Genomic DNA, 24,347 nt, shown 5'->3' on the forward strand with positions numbered 1-24,347 from the left:
GCCAGATTTACTGAGCATTGTTAATCTCTGAGCCACCTTTCATGTCATTTTTTAATGTGTCATTTATTTCTATTGGCCTTAAGGGCCACGTAACAAAAACTGACTGGGAGGTGGCTGACTGTCATCATGATATTTTGGACAGCAAATACATATTGTTATTAGAGGTGAATATTCTGTTCATCTACAGAAAGCAGCCGGCTCCTATATAGCTTAGTGATACTCAGCTCCCTCCTCCCAGCTATACAGGCTGGCAGTGGTACGAGGAGACTTACTGCATCCCCAGTATCCCCAGCAAGTCCAGCATCAGATCAAATGAGGAAGGGCATCCAGTTTTTATTTAAGAAATATATGCGGAAAAAAATAAAGAATGGTACTTGTTTCCTAGAACGGTGCCCAGATTTCCTACGTACTCATGCCCCTGAAAGGGTTAGTAAAACTCCTGCATTTAACGATGCCCCCCTGGACCCTCTCCTGCTGCTGGTCAGATATCAGGAGGGACGGGGCTAAAATGATGCAAATTACATCATTTAGTACCAGCCCCTCCCCGAAGAGCTGCGAATAGTGGCATTTCCCGAAATGGGGGCTTAATAGGGAGGGGCTGGAGAGGAGACAATCAAAGTAGGCAAGTATGCTGCAGGGACTGTGCCGTGCTCAGACTGCAGGGACTGTCGATTTTTCAGACTCCTTCAATAACTGACTGAGATTAGAAAAGTCGGTATCTGGACTTTTTGTCTACAACAAGAAGATAGACAGCCGTTAGGTCGACACCATTAGTTCGACAACTCAATAGGTCGACATGCTTTTAGGTCGATATACCAATAGGTCGACATACCATTAGGTCGACATACCATTAGGTCAACATGTCATTAGGTCGACATGTCATTAGGTCGATATGCCATTAGGTCGACAGTGTCTAGGTCGATAGTCAAAAGGTCGACTTTTTTTTCACTGTTTTTTGAGCCGACATGTGCCGACAGGCGGTATTTCATGCCCTACCATCCACTAGGGTGTGGAGTTAGATTATAATAGTGTGCCGAGCGCAGCGAGGCACCGTGCCCGAAGCATTGCGAGCGAAGCGAGCGATGCGAGGGGCTGCGGTTCACTTCAAACGGTGTCCATGTCGACTGTGTCGACATTTGGGTAAAAAAAACAGTGAAAAAACCATGTCGACCTTTTGACTGTCGACCTAGACACTGTCGACCTAATGGCAGTGTCGACCTAATGGCATGTCGACCTAATGACATGTCGACCTAATGGTATGTTGACCTAATGGTATGTCGACCTAAAAGCATGTCGACCTATTGAGTTGTCGACCTAATGGCTGTCTATCTTCTTGTTGTAGGCAAATGGTCCCGCATCCAGAAAAGTCTCCAGCCTGATGGTCAGCAACATGGAGTTGGGGGCCACTTTGCAGGCAGTTTGAGAACTGGGGGCCTTAAGAGTGCCTTGCTGGCATGCTTCCAATCTATAGGGAAATGGGAATAATAACATTTTGCATTAATATTTCTCTAAATGCAGTATAAATGAGAAAACTGTCTGCAGCCTGAGGCTAATGTACACACCGGCATTAAAATTACATTTCCAGTGCTTGTTAAGCGAATATAAATGGAGGTGGAAATACCTGATACAGTATGAGTCAGTAGTGTACATGTGTTACATACGTGTAACCTGTGCTTGCAGCTCAGTGCACGTCATTGCGTCTGACACATCATCACGGTTGGAAACTTGCGCTCATTTCAACGGAAGCTCATTGCGAACACTGTGAGATGTTAATAAGCGTTTCCATATAGCCTGTTCCATCACAGACGCATGCTAAACACATATTGGGACGATTCTGGTTCACTCGCAGTGATCCGAAATCGCCCCCTGCCACAATGATCGGGGAATCACCCCCATTAAACCTGCATGAACCAAAAGTGGCGTGTTTACATGCGCAATAATAACGCTCGGCAAATACCAGCTTCTGCGTGGCCAAAATGAGCGCGCAATACCTATATCTTTGCGCAGTGCTGTTGAACATTAAGCCAGATCTTCCAGAGGTTCTGAAAGCCAGTAATGAGTCGGTTGGCTCTCTTCCACAGACGATAAGTTAACTGACAGCTGGATGTCTTGATGGTTCTTAAGATCAGTTTCGGTATAATGGTTCTTTGCATCTGCACTAAAGTTGCTCCATTGAGACAATAATCTGATAAATGCGCCCAGATGGCTCTTAAACCATTGCTGAATCAGTGTCCCTTACTGCTAAGGTCACCATAATTGGTGTGTCTATACAGCTAAAACAACTTTGGGAGCAGCAGTGACATTTTGCTCAGCTCCGTGAGATAAGTGCTGCGCGAGGTAATGCAGGCTGCCATATTCCTATACATTCACAAAATATCGTGTCGCTGTTATCTTACAATTTCTTTTCTGGGAGCCGCAGTGTTCCTAAATGCCTTCTATTACTCACAGAATAGCCCCAATCCCAGGAAATAAGTAGTTTTTTTTTTTTTTTTTTATGTCCTGCTCCAGCAGGTAATTAATGTGTGTCAATATTCTCAATAGTAGTGTTGTTTAGTTAAATCTTCCGAAGACATTTGCGTGTTGGACCAATTATAGGCCCATTCAGAGGCTGTTAGACTTGTGCAAATTTCCTCGCGTAGAGGCGAGTTGACATTTTGGCTTAATTCTGATAAATAATAGTCCAGCCGTCAGTGGGCCTGTTATTATTCAGGGGTAATTTGCAATATGCATTCTCAACGGACAAGAAGAAAACAGATTAATTACTAAAGTGCATGCTTTGTCTGAACACATTCATAACGTTATACATACGTTCTTGTTTTTATGTGACTGTTTAAAGACATCAATGCATTTTGTATTTGGTTTAAGAGTAAATTACTTCTATTGCCCTTACATGGGTTTTCTGTCTTCAGCTGACTTACATTTACTGGCGTCAGCTGTAACTAATTCTTTCTACGACCCGAGCCTTTGTTTTGTTGCCGTTTATTTATTTAATGGCAATGACATGCCTGCTCCTTTTGTCCTAACTGCTCACTCACCTCCACCCCTTTCTCGTGTATCTCCAACACTTGCACAACTTCCGCCCACCCCCTTCTCGTGTATCTCCAACACTTGCACAATTTCCGCCCACCCCCTTCTCGTGTATCTCCAACACTTGCACAAATTACGCCCACCCTCTTCTTGTGTATCTCCAACACTTGCACAACTTCCGCCCACCCTCTTCTCGTGTATCTCCAACACTTGCACAACTTCCGCCCACCCCCTTCTCATGTATCTCCAACACTTGCACAACTTCCGCCCATCCTCTTCTCGTGTATCTCCAACTCTTGCACAACTTCCGCCCCCCCCCCCCCCTCTTCTCGTGTATCTCCAACTCTTGCCAAACTTCCGCCGTAAGACTTTATTAATCAGTGCCAGGTTATCTCTTACTTCAGGGCCTGATTTAAAGGTTCCAGGTGCCCTAGGCTATTTCCTTGTAATGCTGCTAAACACGCGTGTATGGGTTCTCAGAGACTCACTCTTCATACTGCCCATGCGCAAGTAAGAATAGTTATACAACTGCCATCATCATGTAGAATCTAATGCTCGTGGCATGTGAAGGAGACTTTGGCTTTAGGCTGCAACCCCCCACCCCCACCACCACCCAGTACATTGGGACTAGTGATAGACAAAGAATACAATTTAAGGACTAATTTTTTCCATACTTTTCATCTCTCACCTGTAAGACCCCCCCCCCCAGTTGAGGCCCTTGTAAACTGAAGCCTGATCGGCCTATTGGTTAATCTTTTGATGACATCATTACGTAACCTGAGCTGAAAAGAGGGGACACCTAGGGGGCGCTTTATTGCACCATGTACCTCTTAATTATGACACCAAGTTAGGCATTGCTCCCATTCCCATCTTCTTTCTTTAAAAGCAAAGAAGTTTGTTTTTGTTGCTTTTTATGCTGCTATCATATACAGTAGGTCCTGATTCTGAGTCAGGCGTATTGACATCCTAACATGCAACTACATACAACTTCCTCTATAAGCACTTCTAGTGGCACCAAGAGAGATGGAAGAGGGTACTACTACCCTGAACACTTCCCTGGTACACAGCCAGACGTCTGAATATGCAAGGACTGAGATGCCCACTTTGAGAGTTTTTAGATGCTGAAATGCATCTTTAGACCACCCCTCTCCCCATCTAAAGTTTTACCAGCCCCACACAGAACGTCCTTTAGAGTATGGACTCCATTGTGAGCAATTATGTATCTTAGTCTGTAATCATATGAGTAGCATGCTTGCGACACTACCATAGCATGCCCCTAAGATGTGCCATCTTCCTGCATCCACTCAGACACCTCCCTTGCATCTCCCAGTCTCTGCCCTGGAACATACAATACATTGACCAACACATCCAACATCAGCATTGCGTCCAGCATTGGCAGTGTGTCCAACTCAGAATCACACCAATCGTCATAATAATAGTCATAATAATACATACTGCTGTATGATGTAGTTGTATTAATATATAAATATTGTATTTTTGCAGTGGGACGCCATCACAGAAATGGACGAATACAATCGGCCTATTCATACATACCAGGTATGTAACGTAATGGAAGCAAATCAAAACAACTGGCTCCGGACGAACTGGATATCTCGGGATGCAGCACAAAAAGTGTTCGTGGAGATGAAATTCACACTCAGGGACTGTAACAGCATTCCTTGGGTTGTGGGGACCTGCAAGGAGACCTTTAACCTCCACTATATGGAATCTGAGGATGCCCATGCTGTAAAGTTCAAGCCAACTCAGTACAGTAAGATCGATACTATTGCCGCCGATGAGAGCTTCACACAAATGGATTTAGGTGATCGAATCCTGAAACTCAACACAGAGGTTCGAGAGGTGGGTCCCATTACCAAGAAAGGTTTTTACCTGGCATTTCAAGATATAGGAGCTTGCATTGCTTTAGTCTCCGTACGAGTCTACTACAAAAAATGCCCATATATGGTGCGTAACTTGGCCATGTTTCCCGATACTATTCCAAGAGTTGATTCGTCTTCGCTTGTTGAAGTGCGAGGATCCTGCATAAAGTATGCGGAGGAAAGAGACACTCCTAAGTTGTACTGTGGGGCGGATGGTGATTGGCTTGTACCTCTAGGACGTTGTGTCTGCAGTGTTGGTTACGAGGAGGTGGATGGAACCTGCCATGGTGAGTAATTGATATCTTCCTAATCGTTATTTATGTTTATTGACGTTAATGATGCCAACATCTATGAGCATACATTCTGTTTTGTATTAATCCTTTAATAACTCTATTTACTGCTTGATATGTGTTTTATTATTATTTTTCATTTGTTTTGTTTAATTGAAGTTGAGAAGCTCAATTAAGGTTCGATCTGAATTAATATATAGATAAGGATTAGTTTAAATAAGCTCCAGTAAAAGATTTTCTGTAAATATGAAATATCCAAGTGAAGCCAAGAGCTGGCCAATCCCACAGCTCTTGAGACTTGTGGACTAAAATATTTCCCACATATAGTAGTGTTCATTCTAGCACCCTGCTCCAGAGGCGTAACTCTGGGAGGCAATGGAGTCATATACCGCCAGGCTCCTGCTCCCAAGGGGGCACCTCTCCTCCCCTGCAAGTTTAATCCCCCTCCTAGCAGGACAATAGATGTCACACTCTTTATTCTAAACAGAATTTTTGCAAGTGTCATACCCTGTATTAGACATAAAACATATGCATTCAAATATTTATATAAGGTGGTGGTGTGTGTGTGGGGGGACACCAATATTTATCTTGCCTCCAGGGCAATTGGGATGAACATAAGCCACTGCCCTGCTCCTTGTAAAATCCTTGTAGTTCCTCCTTCCTGCCTGGGGTGTCACTCTCTGCTGTGGTACTTCAAGAACAGTTTGGTTTGTATCTCAAAGTTGAGATATAAACCAGACTGTTGTAGAAACACCACAGCAGAGAGTGACACCCCAGGCAGGAAGGAGGAACTGCAAGGAATTTACAAGGAACAGGGTGATAGAATGAAGACTACTATAGAACTCATGGTTGATGTATCAAGTAATGACAAGAGTGGAGAAGTGGATGAGCAGAGGAGTTGCCTACAGCAACAAATCGGCAGTTACCTTTCATTTTAAATAATGTACTTGATAAATGCTAAATAAAAGCTGATTGGTCGCTATGGGCAACTTTACCACGGGTCCTCTCCTCTCTTGTCACTGCTTGATACATAACCCACATAACCCACATAGCTATCTACTGATAACTACTGTATAGAGACACTGCTCATTATAAAGCAAGAGGAAAATATAGTGTGACTTGGAAAATGTGCACTTAGTGTTCATTCTAGCACCCTGCTCCTTGTAAAGTGATTGCAGTTCCTCCTTCCTGCCCGGGGTGTCACTCTCTGCTGTGGTGTTTCTATGACAGTCTGGTTTGTATCTCAGCATTGAAATACAAACCAGACTGTTCTTGAAGTACCACAGCAGACAGCGACACCCCCAGGCAGGAAGGAGGAACTGCAAGGATTTTACAAGGAGCAGGGTGCTAGAATGAACACTACGCACTGTTGGGGCTGTCAAATCCAGTCTGAGCATGGTGTTCTAAAAATAAAGTTAAACAAAATGGAAGGATATATTTTCCTTTTGAGTGATGTTTCGGTACTTGTTTCCTAGCACGGCCACACCGATTTACATCGGGGTGGTCGTGTCGGAAAAATCGGGTCGATCGCATCGCATGCGATTTGGTCGCATGCGATGCGATCGACGCGACCGACCGATTTTGGACCCGATTTTTTTTTTGAATGAAATGTAAATCAGGTCCCTGGGACCCGATTTTACATTGGATTCAATGTAAAATATTCCCAACCCCCCCAAATGTCACGGCGTACACCCCACCCCACGATAGACGCCATCCCGAAGCGTGGCGAGCCCGCGAGGGGCGGCGGTGTGCGTCCTCCGACCTTTTCATTCCCCTACTATCCACGTCGGCGTGGAGTTGAGAATAGAATAGTGTGGCGAGCGCAGCGAGCCACCGAGCCCGAAGCGTGGTGAGCGCAGCGAGCCCTGCGAGGGGACGCGTCTACCTGTGAAGTTATACGCGTCCCCTCGCGGGGCTCGCTGCGCTCGCCACGCTTCGGGCTCGGTGGCTCGCTGCGCTTGCCACACTATTCTATTCTCAACTCCACGCCGACGTGGATAGTAGGGGAATGAAAAGGTCGGAGGACGCGCACCGCCGCCCCTCGCGGGCTCGCTGCGCTCGCCACGCTTCGGGTTGGCGTCTATCGTGGGGTGACGACGGGGACATCTATAATGTGAAATGGGTCATATTGGCCCATTTTACATTTTTCACATTTTTTCACGATTTCAATGTTAAAAAATATTTTAACATTGAAGCCTATGGAAAAATCGGGGGCATCGCGTCGGGACCAATGTTAATGGTCCCGACCGACGCGATGCCCCCGATATTTTACCTTTCCCGACAAGATTTCAATGTTAAAATATTTTTTAACATTGAAGCCTATGGGGAAATCGGGGGCATCGCGTCGGTCGCGTCGGGACCATTGTTAATGGTCCCGACCGACGCGATGCCCCCGATATTGTCTCCTAGCCGGCAAAATGGACCTGATTTCAAAGGAAATCGGGTCCATCGTATGGATCGTGTACCTTAACTTAAAGGTACACGATCCATACGATTGTGGCCGTGCTAGGAAACAAGTACCGATGTTTCTCTGAAGGAACACCCCAAAGGCTTCAGTGTTAAAGGGTTGGACTTTTGTCTGCTGCGCCTCCTTGGTTCATACAGGCATCCGGAGTTGTTACTGTAGCTCATTGTTTACGTTGCTTTTCATGTGAATGGGAAATTCGCGGAGCACAGGTCTAAATAACTACCATGTTGGGATGTGTTTGTAGTTGTACCCAGGCTGCAAGCACACAAATGCCTGCTTATTGTACAGGATCAGTAGCACAGACTATATGCCAAGCTTATTGTACGTCAGAAGTAACAGATACATAGAGATAGTTCTTCACTGTTACATTAGAGAATATGTACACAATATGATAATATAATAGCCTTTCGTATGCACAATAGAAAATAGTATACAGGCCAAGAGAAAATGTGATAAACTTTCGGCGCTGCAACCTAAAAGCAGCCTAAGACCACAGGAGGGTCACCAACCCACAAATAACAATGACAAATTCTCCAATATCCTCAGTTCAATGATTGGTGAAGTTCCTCGTCCAATCAGAATCAATTAAGATGCAAGGAAATAGTATGATAACGTTAAATGATTGTTCCACCATTCTTGACATGTGGAAAAGGTGGGTGTGATGTCGACCAGGTTTTCCAGGTACCCAGTTCTAAAATATGACCACAGTTTTGGCCACAGCCCTGACTGTTAATCTGAAAAGATGGTTACCGTTCCCTAATGTCCAATTCCTGCTTTCACCATATTCCACTGATGTCCTGTTGTGTCTCTTCACCGCTTCCTCAATTGTGTGCAGGGCCTGCTCTCCTTCATGTCTCATGTTTGTCCCACTCTCAGGTGTACAGTATGTCCCTTGTCACATCTTTTGCTGACTCTTGCATGCATACTATGCTGTTTGATTACACACATGCCTCAAAACCTTGCAGTTGGGTGCACCAAAAGGGAAATAATTGGCGGACCCAACTGCCTGTGGGTTCACCTCCTCCTCTAGGGATCAGGATCGAGAATCTGTCCTAGTGCCATTGAATTATACATCATACATATGTTGCATTATAATGGTGTATTCTCTACAGTAACTTGCCGTTATTGATGTGGTACATTTTCAATGTTTCATGCATGCACTAGCAATGTTTACTACTAACAAGATGGTGCCCCACCAACGCTACAATGGGTATAGGATTTGCGGTACACACAGTATACCCTGCACCCATAATTATATTTACCTCATAGAGGTCTTGAGTCACTGAGAAAATGGTGTGTTAGTGATTTTCCCGATGATTTGTACATGTTCAATAGAGAAATCACCAGGATCATGGCACAGGCACACGTTTCCTTGGATACCTGTATATGCATAGTAGGCTTGTGCACTAAGCCAGAGTTACTGTGGTGTCAGAAAGGACAGGGCCCACTTGCAGCCTGCCCGCTGACCCTCTCCTCTCTTAAGGCCAGATGTATCAAGCTTCAAAAGTGATAAAATGGAGAGTGATAAACAACCAACCAATCAGCTTCTACCTGACATTTTTCAAACCCAGCCTATAACATGGCAGGTAGGAGCTGATTGGCTGGCTGTTTATCACTCTCCATTTTATCACTTTTGAAGCTTGATACATCTGGCCCTTAAACCACTACAGATTGCTGTTCCAGTGATCTCAGAGTAAAGGCCCAAACACATGCAGTGATTTTGAGCTGAACACAGTTTTCTCGTTTTTAGCTGCTTTTGTCTCAAAAGCCGCCCAATGTGTACAGGACAGCGAGGAGCAATGATGCGCACTCCTGCATCATTACCAGCAGATGAGCGATGGGGTGGACAGCTTTGCGTAGTGTCCTGCTATGGAAAGTCATCCACCCCCCGGGAAAATCCCTTAGAAGGGCGAAACTTTTTAGCCCAGCTATTTTTCCCATCAGCATTTCTATACACGCTAGGCAAAATCGCCCAATGTGTATAGACCTTAAAAGTCCCATATCCTCCATCCATTATTTCAAAAGACTTTCATTCTGCTCATGTACTACCCCAAGAGCACAGTGAGTTCAAAATGGGGTTGTGGTCCTGCAATTGTTCCCTATGCAAGCATTCGCCATTGCATTTTGTAAATCCTAGTTAATACAACTAACAACAAGTGTTCATTATAGCACCTTTAAAAACCCACGCAGTTCCACTTTCCTGCCAGGGGTGTCGCTCTCTTCTTTAGTGCTTCTAGCACACTCTGGTCTGTATTTCAGAAATACAGACCAGATTTTGCTTTAAGCACCACAGCAGAGAGCAACACCCAAGGCAGGAAAGATGAATTGCAAGGTGCAGGGTGCTAGAATGATCACTAATATCTTTACCAATTTTGCATGACACAAATGTGCTCAGTTTAGCTGTGCATATGAATATATATGTCTACACCTGCGCTGTCTTTCTATCTACTGGAAGACAGCTGTGTGAATTTGGCAGCTCTCCTAACTCTTCTCTAAACAGCAGAGAGATAAACAACATAATAGATATTTTTGGTATGCTCTCATAACATGCACCACAGAATACAAACATATTGCTCACTCAAAGGCGAAATGCGTTGCTGAGTAAGGCTAAGGCACCGTAAATGACGGTTTGGTGATTTGTTGTAACATTATATCATTTCCCCGCTGTAGTTTTGTAACTATGAGGATGTCTGCCTGTCCATGCTGTGAATCTAATTATTATTGCCAGTAACGCATACCGAATTTGCAGGTTTATTGAACCTTATAGCCGTGCTTTGTGTGTGTGTGACAAGAACGGTGTCTGTGATTTCTCCTAAATAGTCAGGGACTGTTCATGCTGAGGTTGAACTTCAGGCCATATAACCAATCAGAATTTTTGTACGTTCGTTTTTATTTTTTAATGGCTTAGAGCTGTATAACCTCTAAAGCTTTTGCCGTTCCCATCCAGCTGTTGGAAAAAAAAAAAAGTATAATGCCAGGAGCATTATTAAACAAGCCACCTTGAATTCCAAATGATTATAATGCTGTCTTTTTTTTTCCAAAATTGCCAACAAATGCAAAATACTGTCGGTTATGAGAGTCATAAATCTGCAAGAATGTGCTGCATACTTTTTTTTCCTCTCTTTTAGATTACAATGCTCATGCCAAGATGAAAGGGAAAACTTGGCGTCGCGAGCACACCTCCTCTCCTATCGAGCATAATCGAGAGGTATTATACAACAGCCATCTGACTATTCTCTTTGACAGCATTTTCAAAGCCGCAGACATACAGTCCTGTTATCGCTCTCTTTTGTAATGTTTTCTCAGACTGTTCTCTAAACTTGTCCACAGTCAATCTCTAGCATCCTTGCCAGTTATTACTTTGGAAATGTTGTGACATATTATGCAAGGTAATGGTCCGCATTACGAAATAATGACGCAATCTGTGCAGGTGCGCACCAGACGGGATGAGTATAGCGGCAATTAGATAATGTTTGGTGCTGCATTTCGGAACATATTTAAATATTTCATAAGATATTATGAAGCAGGCTTGGGCTTACCTCCAAATCGTCTCAACTTTTGCAGTGTAGTGATTAATATAGGCCTGATTCAGACGTGTCTGTTAGGCTGTGTGCAATTGCAGTCTAGCGATCAGCTAAACGCAGCCGAGCCGAACAACCCCTCCCCACCGTGCGAATCTCCTCGGACAAAAGATCATTCGGTGGTCGCTCACCGTCAAATTTTTTTTCTGATGTTCGCTAATAAGTCAGTCTAGACTGATCACCAAATTTGGGGAAGCCAGTCCACCGTAGCTCCGCTTCCTAGTGCGCATGTTTGTATGTTGCTCACCAGCAATTGTGGGTGATTGCCTGTTAGGGGCAGGGTCTTATGACAAGACCATTTGGGCGCGCCTGAAGTGCCCGTCAGTGTCCCCTTTCTGGGCTTCTCCTAAAGAGGAGATGTACAATGTAGGTAAGTATGGTGACCAGAAGCATTTTTTGGTTGGGGGGGCAAGATAGAACTCCATTTGGCTGATTGTAGCCCCCTTAGGGGCACCAATATTTACCCACCACACCACCTATCTTATGACAGAGATATCTATCTATCTACGGACGCGGACGCCATCAGCTTACCTGCAAACTAGTTGCACATGTGGCCGCATCGCGACTGTGACAAGCTGCGCCCACTTGGACCACAGTGCAGACTTTACAAGGTACATTTTCAGTTAAACTCAGTTGGAAATGGGGGTGGTCAGGGGGGCCATGAGGGAGGGGAGGGGTGGGAGAATACATGTGGGAGGGGAAATATATGAAGTGGGAAGTAAGAAGGGCGCAGGGCTGATCCCAGAGGAGGGACCAGCCCACAGTAACTAGCAACACACAGTAGGGGATGGAGGCAGACAGAAGTACTATGGGGGCGGGAGGTAGTGGAGCAGCTGAAAAGGATATTGGGGCAGATTCTCTAAGCTTCAAAAGTGATAAAATAGAGAGTGATAAACAGCCAGCCAATGAGCTCCTGCCTGCCATGTCACAGACTGTGTTTGAAAAATGTCAGACAGGAGCTGGTTGGCTGGCTGTTTATCACTCTCCATTTTATCACTTTTGAAGCTTAGAGAATCTGGCCCATTGTCTCCCTCCTGACACTGCCTGTATTAACTGGCACTGCACTTTCCCCTTTGACCCAGTATCTTTGCGCCTCTCAAGTATGTGAGGGGGCGGACCCCTGTTACGAAACTTTATTCCATTGCATGTAAAAGTCTACAGTTTGATCAACATTTTCCCCTTATAAACATGAGGGGAATGCTTTATTTTAAGCCCGCTATGTCAGAACTCACACACAGCCGTTTCTGTGTAGGAGGCAACATGACAATAAATGTATCGGGTCTTGGCACGTCACCCAGTTCAGCGTTGGCATTGCTACAGCCTTCCAGCATTTTCATCTCATTAAACTGTAGCAGAAGACTTCAATGACTATAGGAAGACTCTTTCCTTTCTTCCTGCTCTAATTATGAATTTTGTAATGAATCGGAATGCTTGATAGCATGTATCATCTAACCTCTTTGTTCCGAGCAAAGCTCTGCACGTACGAGATTTCCCACGGGACCCGTCCACGTCTGAATATCATAAACCATGGAATTGTAGAGTAAGAGGCAGCATATAAAATGGGCAAGGAGGGCTAAAATGTCAGCAAATAAAATTATGACACAAAAACTAGAGAAACCCCCCCCCCCCCAAGCTTCCACTCGCGGAAAATGGACAACTAGATTGAGCTTCATTTCCTTGAAACGGAGGCATTATCTTTTTGAAGAAGATCTAATGGCTTTATTTGATTCTCTCTAATAGCGCATTCATGGTCTGTAATGTAAATGTATCTTTTCATCATTAACAGCTACATGAGCACTCAATTGTCACCATAGTAATATTACACTGGTAAAGGATGAAAATTGTATCTCATTCTTATTCAGTCTTTCAAGCGCCTACATTTGACAAAAGCACATTAGTGTCTAAATGGCATTACAATGTAACTGAGTGCTATGGATTTATTATTGGTGTCTAAATTTAGGTTGATGCGTTGTTGTTTTCAATTCAGAGTGGATCGCGACTTTTTAAAAGGGAAAAATGAAATTATAAATTCCATTTTTTCGTGATTGAGAGAATGTTTTTAGCATTTTTTTTTCTTTAAAAAAAAACTGATTATTAGTACTAGCTCATCCATTACGGTTTTTATAAATCTGTTAAATAATGTATTTCTAATTGTAGGGGGTGATCCCCCTTGCTATGTACCTTTTTAGCACGTTTTACATTGAAACTTTAATCTCATTCTCTGACTATACCTTGTATAGTCCATTTGTGTCACACCAGAGTGCCCAGGCTGGATGCAGCAGTTAGAATAGTGGTTAGCATTACCACCTCCCAGCACTGTGGTCTTGAGTTAAATATCAAATCCTAGTCAGTTTGTGTAGTGTTCATTCTAGCACCCGCCATCTTGGAAAACCCATGCAGTTCCTCTTCCCTGCCTGGGGTGTCGCTGTCTGCTGTGGTATTTCTACCACAGGTCTGGTTTGCATTTCAGTGCTGATATACAGACCACACTATGCTAGAAGCACTACAGCAGACAACGACACCCCAGGCAGGGAAGAGGAACTGCATGGGTTTTCAAAGATGGCGGGTGCTAGAATGAACACTATTGTGTGAAGTTTGTATGTTTCCTTCAGGTGCTCTGTTTTCCTCCCACACTTCAAAACCTACTGCTTTATAAACCTATCGGACGAGGTGTGTCATGTATATACAGTAAATCACTTTAAAGGTCCATACACACTGGGCGATTTTGCCCAGCGTGTATGGATAGTGATGACCGCTGTCATTGCTGGGGGGAAAGCTGCTCAGTGCAAACACACTGGGCAGCTTTACCCCTGCCTGGCGGGGGCGGGGGGGGGCGGACGGCTTTGCATAGCGCAGCTGTGAGAAAGGTGTATAATTATCTCATCGATGGCATCTGTCAAGATATGGGACATTTTAGGCATCAAGTGAACAGTCAGTTCTTGAAGTTAAGTGTAGGAAGCAGGAACAATGAGCAAGCAGAAATATCTAAATGACTTTGATAAGAGACAAATTGTGATGGCTGGGCAACTGGGTCAGAGCAACTCCTGAACTGAAGTTTTTTTTCCCAGTATGCAGTAGTTAGTACCTACTAAGAGTGGTCTAAGGGACAACTGGTTAATCCGGGACAAGATCGTGGGCGCTCAAAGTTCAGTGATATGGATGAGTAGTGGAGGCTAGCCCATCTGGCTAACCCACAGAAGAGCTACTGTAGCGCCATTGGTGTAAAGTGAATGGCGGCTATTATAGAAAGCTGCCAGAACACAATGTGCATCGCAGTTAACTGGTTCGATAAATCACATTTTGCCGGCGGCGTTTGCATCATTTACCTGGTGAAGAGATGGTCCTCCGCAGGAGACAGGCACATAGAACTCTTTACAGTGGGTGTACTGGCTCCTCCCTTCTACTTCCTGCTCCACATCTTCAGTTTAGAAACATGTGCCCTCGGAGAGGCTGCACTTTCAGAGCTCGTGAAGAGAGTTTTTATTCATTTAATTTTGTTTGTTGTTTTGGAGAGCTGGTTTGGACTAAACAGCTCCCTGCTTTCTGGGAAGGCAGGGGAGGGTTACAGGTGCTGGCCTTTCAAGGTACCGAACTGTCCCTGCTGCAGGACCACTGTCCTGTGTGTCCTGTGTGTCCTGCAGCACTTCACACCCCTAGCTTGCCGCACACCCTGGCTCAGTCTGAAGACGTCTGGGGTGAGTGTTACCCGGGGTCCACTCTAGTGGGGTACCCCGGTTGATGTACGGCATGATGATGGCGGCAGCAATGGCGGCGTTGGCACTTAGGTGATATTTGCTTGTAGTGTTCTACAAGTTGTTAACTGTTTTTTTTACCAGTAATAAATGTTTAAGGGTGTGCTGGTATGAATCTCACCGCACTCACATACACTTATATCCTTACCCCACATATGTTCATTCTTCTCTGGCACAGTTTTTTTTTAACTGAAGATGTGGAGCAGGAAGTAGAGGGAAGGAGCCAGTACACCCACTGTAAAGAGTTCTATGTGCCTGTCTCCTGCGGAGGACCTCTTCTTCCCCAATGTATTGAGAGACCAGTATACCATATGAAATTTGTGAAAATCCTATTTTTTCCCTTTTTTTTATAAACTTTTTTCAGTTACAGACCAGCAAGTTTTTTGGAAGTGGGATGGCATTATTATAAAACATTATATCAAAGAGAAAATAAGTAAATTAAATGTAGAGAATGAGTATGCGATGAATCATACAGTGATCGGCGGGTCTCTGAGATACACACGAATCTCAAAACATAACGTAGTGCAAAAACTGTCATAAATGGAAATTTATTCCAACCTAGTGTAGCAAAAGGGCATTTAGCAAGTGTTACATTTTGAAGAATCACTCCATATGAAACAAAGAACTCCACAGAGGGAGGAGAGTTCTGAATCAACAAATTTAGGGTACTCCTATTGGTGGCCAATTTTCGGACTACTGAGCATGCAAGGAAATGAAGGGGCCTGCATCCGACAGCATAATTAGTAGTGTTACAAGTCAGTCTGACTTATAATAGAAGGCAGCCATAGGCCGTTACTAAGAAGGAGGTGGTATGACTGGAGGATGGAGGCAGGTGCCTGCCCTTTCCCTGCTCTCTGAGTCTCACCCATCTGCCCATCCCCTCCTCTCACTACCTCTGAGTGGGTGTTGCTGTACTTGTAATAGTAGTGGCACCTCGCTGTGCTGACCTTGGCCAGTCCCTGAGATTGCTGTGCCACTTATGTAAACAAACATTTACCAATAATAGATGCATTCTACTGCCTAAACAGAAACATTACATTATTCTATATGACTTTTTTTTTTAATCACTTGTTAACCTAAAGATTTAATATTGCTTTTAGTTCCGAAATAAAAGACTAAAGAACTTGCACAGACATGCCATGTACATTCGGTCATACAGGCCAAATCTATCGAGCTTCAGAAAGTGATGAAGTGGAGGGTGATAACAACCAGCCATTCAGCTCCTAACTGACATTTTTCAAACCCAGCCTGTAACATGGCAGTAAGGAGCTGATTGGCTGGCTGTTTATCACTCTCTATTTGATCACTCTTTGAGGTAGCGTTAAGTATTTAGGGGCCCATTTATCATGGATCATATTGTAAAATGCGATTCTAACAGCGACCCCCCGCCGACATCGCTGACCACACTGCCCCAGCAGCAGTGCAGTGTGTAGACCATAGGCTACAATGGGCTACCGCCATCTCAGAATGGCGAGACGCTGCGCTGCTGCCTGATGTTGAAACATGGAGAAGCTTCGCATCTCCCATAGAAACCTATGGGGGAGGCGGCCAACGGCGGTACGGGATCAGAGATCACTGCTGCGGTCCCTCCTACAGACATACATACGGGTAATACTTAATATTTGTGGCTAACCCCTGAAAATGGGTGTTTTCAGGGATTTAGCCGCAAATATTGAATGATAGGGTCTGATTCAGACCTGATCGCATGGCTTCTAATTTGTATTGTCCTATAATCAAGTTTTCGCCTGAGTGACATCCCGCCCTGTACAGGCGGGATGTCCAGTGTGTGCAGTCTGTGCGTAGCCCAGGACTTACGTGGCAGCTGCAATAGAAACAGGCTGATCAAGATCGGAGCTGACATCAAATGATTTACCACCCACAAATAGCGTCTTCCTTTCAATCAAACTATGGCTGAGTTGCAAATAAATAAGATCTTTTGTAAGATCTTTTGTCATCTGGGCACTGCGGCCCAGATGCACGTCTGAATCAGGCCCATACTGCATATTTTAGTTTATTTTATCATCTAGTGCAGTGGTTCCCAAACTTATCAAAGTGGGTAATACCAGAAGGTTACTGCCACAAATCACAAGTAAATGGCAAGGGGTCAATACATACTTGCCTGCGGAAGTTGCAGGAGGGTCGGGATTTACCATGAAGCCACCCCACAACCTTAGTGAAGTGGGCAGGAGTGAGACCTAATCATGGGCATTTGCAGGTTCGTGGGAGGGGCGAGGCTAAAATGACGTGATTTGCGGACCTGCATTTTGCATTTTGAAGCTGGGCAGTGCTTGTCAGAGGTCCTGCCCCGCCCCCGAAGTTCTCTGCAGATCATTACTCCCAGAAGGGAGATCTCCATGGTAGACAAGTATGGGTCAATATGCAGCATTTATATGCAAATCACATCATATTGGCTCCGCCCTCTCAACACAACATTCATGGGGTGGGTCCTAAGGCCACCTAGTGCCAGTACCTGTCCCCACTGTCATAAAGCACTGGATGCCCAGCGTTTTATGTGCGCGCCAATAGAAATGCTGGTTGTTCACCTGCGAACGCAGACGTGTCGATGTCTGTTTGGGGCGGGCAGCTGACGTGACATGACATCAGCGCCCACCTCAAATTCAGAGGACTGTGGTGAAATGAAAATTTAGTCCAGGCTCCTTCGATGGTGAGCGACAATCGAATGATTTTTCCTTTGTGCGGCTGAAAATGCGGGGATTTCCGCGGCGGCGTTTACCTGTTTGTTAGGCAGCGAATAGGTGTGAATCAGGCCCTCAGTATGTTGGCAATAATCACATGCATAATTTCTCTATGTGTGGGTGAGTATAATTGGGATCTGTATGTCGGTTCTATTTTAGGACTCGGTTTGAGGAACAGTACACATCATATAGCGCAAGACGAGTCAACATATGCAGCTGTGTAATGACAGTGACTTTTCATTACAACCTTTAATTGCCATCACATGTCACTGGGTAGTTAGTTGCTGGATGCACTTGATATGTCATTTTGTTCAGTTTACCTACACTCATTCATGCAAACAGAAGAAGATTAACCAGCTCATTAACGGCCAAATAAGCCTTAGCTTTCAATAGATTAGTGTTTATATTTAGTTTGGCTTTGTTGCAACAGCAATAGTGTCTGCTTCAAGTTGTCGAAGCTGCGCTAATGAAGTTTTCAGCAAAAATAAATAAAATCAGAGACAAGGAGTTAGTACAGATGCATCCTCATGCACCCGCCTTTTATGTGCCATATGGAGAGAGATGCCTGGAGTGACTTAGGGGTTATCCAGAACGGATCACTCGGCTGCAATGTTGCAGGCCAGGTGACTTTCAATGGACTACGCATGCGTACAGCAGGGTCATCCTACGATAAAATCCAGCATCTTTGTTTATCGCTGGCCATACGCAAGCTGATTGACCGGAAGCCAGCATTTTTTTGGTCACTTTTCGTGAAGTGCCAGGAAAAGCTCAGGCGTGCCCAGGTGTTTGAAGGAAAGTCGTCACCTCTGGCCCCCGATCAGCCTGTTTCTAGCGCAGCCACTGAGTAAGTCCTGGGCTACGCACACACTGGAAAAATCATTTGATGTTTAGTGGTTGCGAATGGATTTGCAGCTAATCGCAGGCTGCGATATTTTTGCAGGCTTGCGCAATACGAGATTTCACTCTGGCAGGGTGGCGTATACCTGATGGCAGGTCTCTACAAATTAGCAGCCCAGTGATCAGGTCCGAATGACCCCCTTAGTCGCTGTGAAATGGATAGTGATTTCTGGGATTTCATTTTTATTCCTTAATTTAGCTGACTTGCAGATCCCTGCAATCAAGTAATCGCCACCCAGCTAGTTTGAAATCCTGCCCTGTGCAAGTCTGCAAATTGATGCACACAGCTTGCGAATAATACACAATTAGCAGCAAATCCACTCACCATCAAATGAAATTCTAGTGTGTGCGTAGCCCAGGACTTCCTCAGCGGCTGCCATAGAATCAGGCTGATCGGGGCCAGAGGTGACGTCACAGGCCTTCCCTTCAAATGCCGGGGCACGCCTACATTTTCCCTGACACTCCCAGAAAACAGCCGTTATCTTCCACAAATGCTGGGTTCCTGTCAAGTCAGCGCAGGGCTAGCGATGGACTTGTGCATGAGTACTACGAACCATCCTGGCCTGCTAATTCACAGCCATACCATCAGGTCTTGTTTTTGCTAATCTTAATACATTGTTCCATTGTTCCATTGTTATTGATGAACTACAGCATATCAAGTCATATCATTATCATGAGGTGTATAAGCTAATAATGTCCTTCTGCCAGATCCAATCCTAGTGACATTCAAACATACTGGGGGAAATTTAATAGGATGAGAGATTCAGAAAGTTTGGTAAGAATTTGCCAGTTTTTGTTAAAGCGGCAATCATTTACACTACAAAACCAGTTTGATTTTGAAATGTAAATGATTGCCGCTTTAAAAAAAACTGGCGAATTCTTACAAAACTTTCTGAATCTCTCATCCTTTTAAATTTCTCCCTCAGTGTCCAGGCTTTTTCTGTTTTTAAGTCCGCCTCTGGTAGTAATCATCCAAGATCTACTAAAGTCCCACATGCAGCTAGCTGCCGTATTCTTACTTACCCAACCAGAACTCTTCTGATCGGTGGCCATTGGAATTCAGTGATCCATTTGGGATTTGGGCAAATTTTTTATGTAAAAAGTCCTGGTTTTGCCAATCATCAACGTTTTTAGTAGGGATCGGAAAATTTAGATTTTTTAAACTTATTGAATATTTCCGATTTCGCCGAGCCAGGCATCGGGAAATAGAGAGAAAGTGCAATAAATAATCACAGATGCCATGGGGCATTTACTCGTGTGAGAATAAAATACTTCAGGATCAGAGAGCAAAATTAACTGTGCAAAACATTACCTTAGTACATTACACTTTTTAAATGATATGGAGCATGTATGCTGTAGTATAATTGACGGCCATTGTAAATGTTCAAAAATGCCCATTGAAAAACGTGTATTTATATGTCACCTGTCAGCCTGTTCAGCTTATAATCACCTTTTGTACACATGTGAGCGACAAAGAGAGTACAGATCACACCGCACACGGTGAGGTTACAGTGTCTGCAGGCTGGAGTATATAAATTATCCTTCACTGCGCATTCAACCAAAAAATAAGAACTAATGCATTGCTAATGCTACAGGAGCTATTGAGGCTTTTGTAGCTATTTAAAACAGCTTTGATGTGCAGAAAATATAGCTATTTGCTACATTTTAATTATTATTCCAATTTACCACCTGTTTACATTAAATTTAAAAGATGTTTCCCATGCACGCACATTTCTCCTGGACATCAATTCTGATAGGCTGTTTGTAGTCTCCTCCGCAGCCTACTCTGCATGGCCGGAACATCCAGTGCATGTGACGGAACACTGTACTCTTTTGAAAAGGGAAACAAATGTACCCTCGTTCGCCTTGATTTTTGCACCATATAGGGTGAGACGCATAGTGTGATATTCGTCCACCGGTAGTAATATATATTCTGTTGCAGGGCCGGCGCTACCCACTCAGCAGCTCCTGCAAAGCAGGGAGGCACCATACTGAAAAGGCGCTGTCTAACTCCCTGCTCTGCTAAAGCTGCCTCAGCCCTCACTGTCACTGCCTCCTGCACGCCTGTCTGACAGCAGGCGGCAGTATGGAGAGGCTGAGCAGCTCCCTGCACCGAGCACACACTGTCCTCCTCCTGTGACCTGCCCCCTCTTCCTCACGGACACTTGCGCTGATGCATGCAGCGCTGTCTGTGAATGCCTGGATGACATGTCATGTCCGGATCCGCCCCCTACTTATTGCTCCCTGCGCATGTCAGCTGTCAACCAAATGACGAACAGGCAGCAGCGCCGCCTGCCCTTCCTTCCCTAGTCTCAGTGTGCTGTGCCAGTGCCACTGCCAGTCCTCAACACTCCGCCCCCTCTATCTCCTTCCCTCTTCTTCCATCTCCTCCTTCTCTCTCCTCTTTTCCCCCTCAGTCACGAGTGCTGCACATACTTTTTGTACTGCTTTTGGAACGCATCACACACACATTGCATGCATGACGCGATCTAGCCCATAATGTATGCGATTCTCGCAGCGTGTATGGGCACCTTTAGTGCCTGCAACATTTTGCGGAAACAGCACTGAGATGGTGTATGCATACATGTACATGCACCCGAGATCCTCCATAGGATCGCATGTTGCATACACTCCCACAATCGGGCTGCAGCTTGTTGCAATGGCAATGTGAATGGTTTGCAGGAGGGCGCCGGACACCCTAGCACCGGCCCTGTTCTGTTGTATATTATACACATTCAACTTACCACGCCCCCTCGCATGGCTTATTGCCCTCACCATGCTTTTTTTGTGTCAAACGCATGTCGACTTTATGCATATTGACCTATCAATGTCAACCTAGGGAATGTTGACCATTCTTAGGTTTTTACCTAGTCACTGTTGACCATTAGTGGTTGGCCTTGTGACTGTCAACCTAGACATTGTTGACCCAGACCCACCACCTACACTGGGTGAGAGGGAATTATATGTATTTTGTCCTTGATGTTTTTAATGTGATGTTTCTCTTTCAATGGTCCTGGTGACACAGCTCAACACTGGGATGTAGGAGGGTCCGAAGGAGCCAGGCACCTATCCTAAAGTTTTAGAGGGTAGGCTCCTCCCCTACTGCATCCCTGGACTCTCCAGTTCGTGTTAGGTGCCCACTGGAGTGGGTGCTATTCTAAAGGGCTGCAGGAGCAGCCGAAGAATTAGAGTAGTTAGGGGATTTTTATTATTTTATTAACTTTTACCCTAGCTAGGTAGGCACAGTGGGCGAGATGTACTAAAGGGAAAATGCTGTAAAACCCCCGTTTTACCGCATTTTCCTATGTACTAAAACCCGTTCGCCACGTCACCGCAGGGCAGGGTATCGCCACCTTTGGGTGGCGATACCCTATAGAAGCCTATGGGCTTCTTTTCGCCACCCGCCGCGTCGCCGCAACCCCGCCGCCTCGCCGACCCCCCCTTTCCCCCCTCCCTTGGGCTTACCTTCTTGCAGGTCCTCCTGGACCCCGGAAGGTAAGCCCTTCCTCCCCCTAGCAACGCAGCCGGACGTCCTTCCGGCTGCAGGGGGAGGAGGAAGCGCCGGGGACAGCTTGCTTAGCTGTCCCCGGCGTGAAAGCTGCAGAAGCCGGCTGGGAGGTGACGGAGCCCCCCCGCAGACCACAGTACAGGTATCGCGGGGGGGCTCCGTCACCGCATCGCGATGCCAGCCGCATATGTTAGTACATATGCGGCGGCATCGCGGCGGGGGGGGCGCGAAGGGCGGCGATGTATTTTAATACATCCCGCCCAGTGTGAGGATTCTCATAGTGAATCCTCACACTGCTTGCGCAGCAGGAGCTGACAGAAGCGCGTCCTGTCAGCTCACTGTGCACAAGGGAGACACTGTCTGGTCCCCCTGTGCAGCGCTTATAGCCTTTTCTAAAAGGCTGCCTGGGCTCCGGAGTACCCTGAAACCGGCTCCACGTTTAGGTGGGGATCATGGGGGACAGGCGCTCCGTGATGGCGGCGGCCATTTTATGCGGAGCTTACACGCTGAGCTCCTAGATGAGAGGACAGCAGCGTTGTGACAGGCATGTTCCAAGTGATCCCCATTTGAGGGGGAGACACTGGAACTAGGAAATCCTACCTAAGGAGCGGCTTGCTGGGGGTGGTTGGCGCCAAAAGGTCACGGACCCCGCAGCAGCAGGGACCTGTGGTCTCTTCCTTCACTCTGACTTTGGCGCCTTTCAGAACGCTTGCAGCGGAGCTGAGCTGGCTTACTGATCCTGGCAGAGTGACTTGGATTTCCTGGGCATCGCTTCCCCGCAGTTGAAACCAACAGACAGATAAGTGATTGGGTGCATTGCCTCTGTATAAACGCTTGTACATTGTTTGCACTGTGTATACTGATAGATATACATTTATCACTTGCATCATGTCTGAGCATCAGGCTGTGGTTTTGGGGGAGGGAGCCCTTAATGCACTGAGCGCGTGCAATGTTTGCACACAAAAGTTTGTCCCTGAGCAGATGGCCAAGGGGGGCTTATGTATTACTTGCGCTGATGTGAGACCCATGGGCAGTGATCCCCATAGGGCAGAGCATATGGAACCTGCGTGGGCCAGGGCCCTAGGCAGGTCAGTAAACGCTTTGGTGCAGCTTTTGGACAGGCAGAGTGATGGGCTGGTAGAATCACAGAGACCTATGCCATCATCTCAGCAGTCGTCTGGCTCCTTGCCTCTTACCCAGGCAGATCCTGCACTTATCCAGGTGATGCAGGATACTGCAAAAGGGATTAACAGGTTCAGTGAAATGCTGGACAAAATGGATGATGTGGCAGGGACCCCTAGAAGGTCTTATGCTTTAACTACTGTGGTAGATGAAGAGGAAGGAGAGTATACTGACATCCCCTGGGATCAGGGTGATGATTTGGAAGAGAGCTCTGCTGCTGGTATAGAGGATCTCATTGTAGCTGTGAAGCAGGCTTTAAAGCTGACTGTGGAGGATAAGACTCCTGTTAAAGGTGTTTTTAAGCGACAGCGAAAGGAGGCTGTTACTTTTCCTTCAGATGAGGGGTTACAGGAATTGTTAGAAGGGGCTTGGAAAACTCCTGATAAGAGGCTTCAGATGCCAAAACGATTCCTAAATCTGTACCCCATGCCAGAGTCTCATGCGGAGCTCTGGGAAAGGGTCCCAGTTGTGGACGCTTCAGTGGCACGTTTGTCCAAGGCTACTGTATTACCAGTACAGGGCGGTGCAGCTTTTAAAGATTCTGTGGATAAAAAGCTGGAGGGAAACCTCAAGGCTATCTTTGAAGGGGTGGGGTTTACCTTACGACCCCTTATTGCTTCAGCCTGGGTCTCTAAGGCCATGATAGAGTGGGCTGGTGAATTATGCACCATGCTGCAGGCTGACCCGGGTGCATTACTGCTTGCAGAAAAGATTAAGGCAGCAGCAGAATATGCAGTTGAAGCAGAGGAGGAAGCTATTAAAATGGCAACCCGAGTGTCCACAGTCTCCATTAATGCCAGGAGAGTGCTTTGGCTTAAAGCCTGGGAAGCAGACAATGAGTCCAAGAAGGCTCTGGAAACATTAGCCTTCAAAGGAAAGGTACTCTTTGGTACCGAATTAGAGGAGATTATAAAACAGGCCACAGGCGGCAAAAGTACATTCCTGCCGGCCTCCTCAGCAAAGCAGACGTCCAGATTTTCTGCTTTTAAGCCGTCCTTTCGGCCCTCCCCTAGAGGTGGTGCGTCCTTTCGAGGACAGTCTTTCAGGGGAAGGTTTCAGCCCTCTAG

At 45.7% G+C, this 24,347-nt stretch overlaps 1 protein-coding gene across 4 annotated transcripts in view; it reads left to right on the forward strand.

The window, feature by feature from the left end:
* Positions 1-24,347, forward strand: part of EPHA6 (EPH receptor A6) — a 698,400-nt gene that overhangs the window by 179,251 nt on the left and 494,802 nt on the right. For all 4 annotated transcript variants that reach the window (XR_014470285.1, XM_083171949.1, XM_083171946.1 and 1 more), the window contains exon 3: positions 4,531-5,194. Coding sequence is in view for 3 of the 4 variants with exons in the window: in XM_083171949.1 (XP_083028075.1) it covers positions 4,531-5,194 (664 nt within the window). In the remaining variant the exon portion in view is untranslated. The remainder of the gene's footprint in view (positions 1-4,530; positions 5,195-24,347) is intronic.

The sequence above is a fragment of the Crinia signifera genome, chromosome 2, assembly GCF_055691185.1.
Source record: "Crinia signifera chromosome 2, ASM5569118v1, whole genome shotgun sequence".
NCBI classification, from domain to species: Eukaryota; Metazoa; Chordata; class Amphibia; order Anura; family Myobatrachidae; genus Crinia; species Crinia signifera.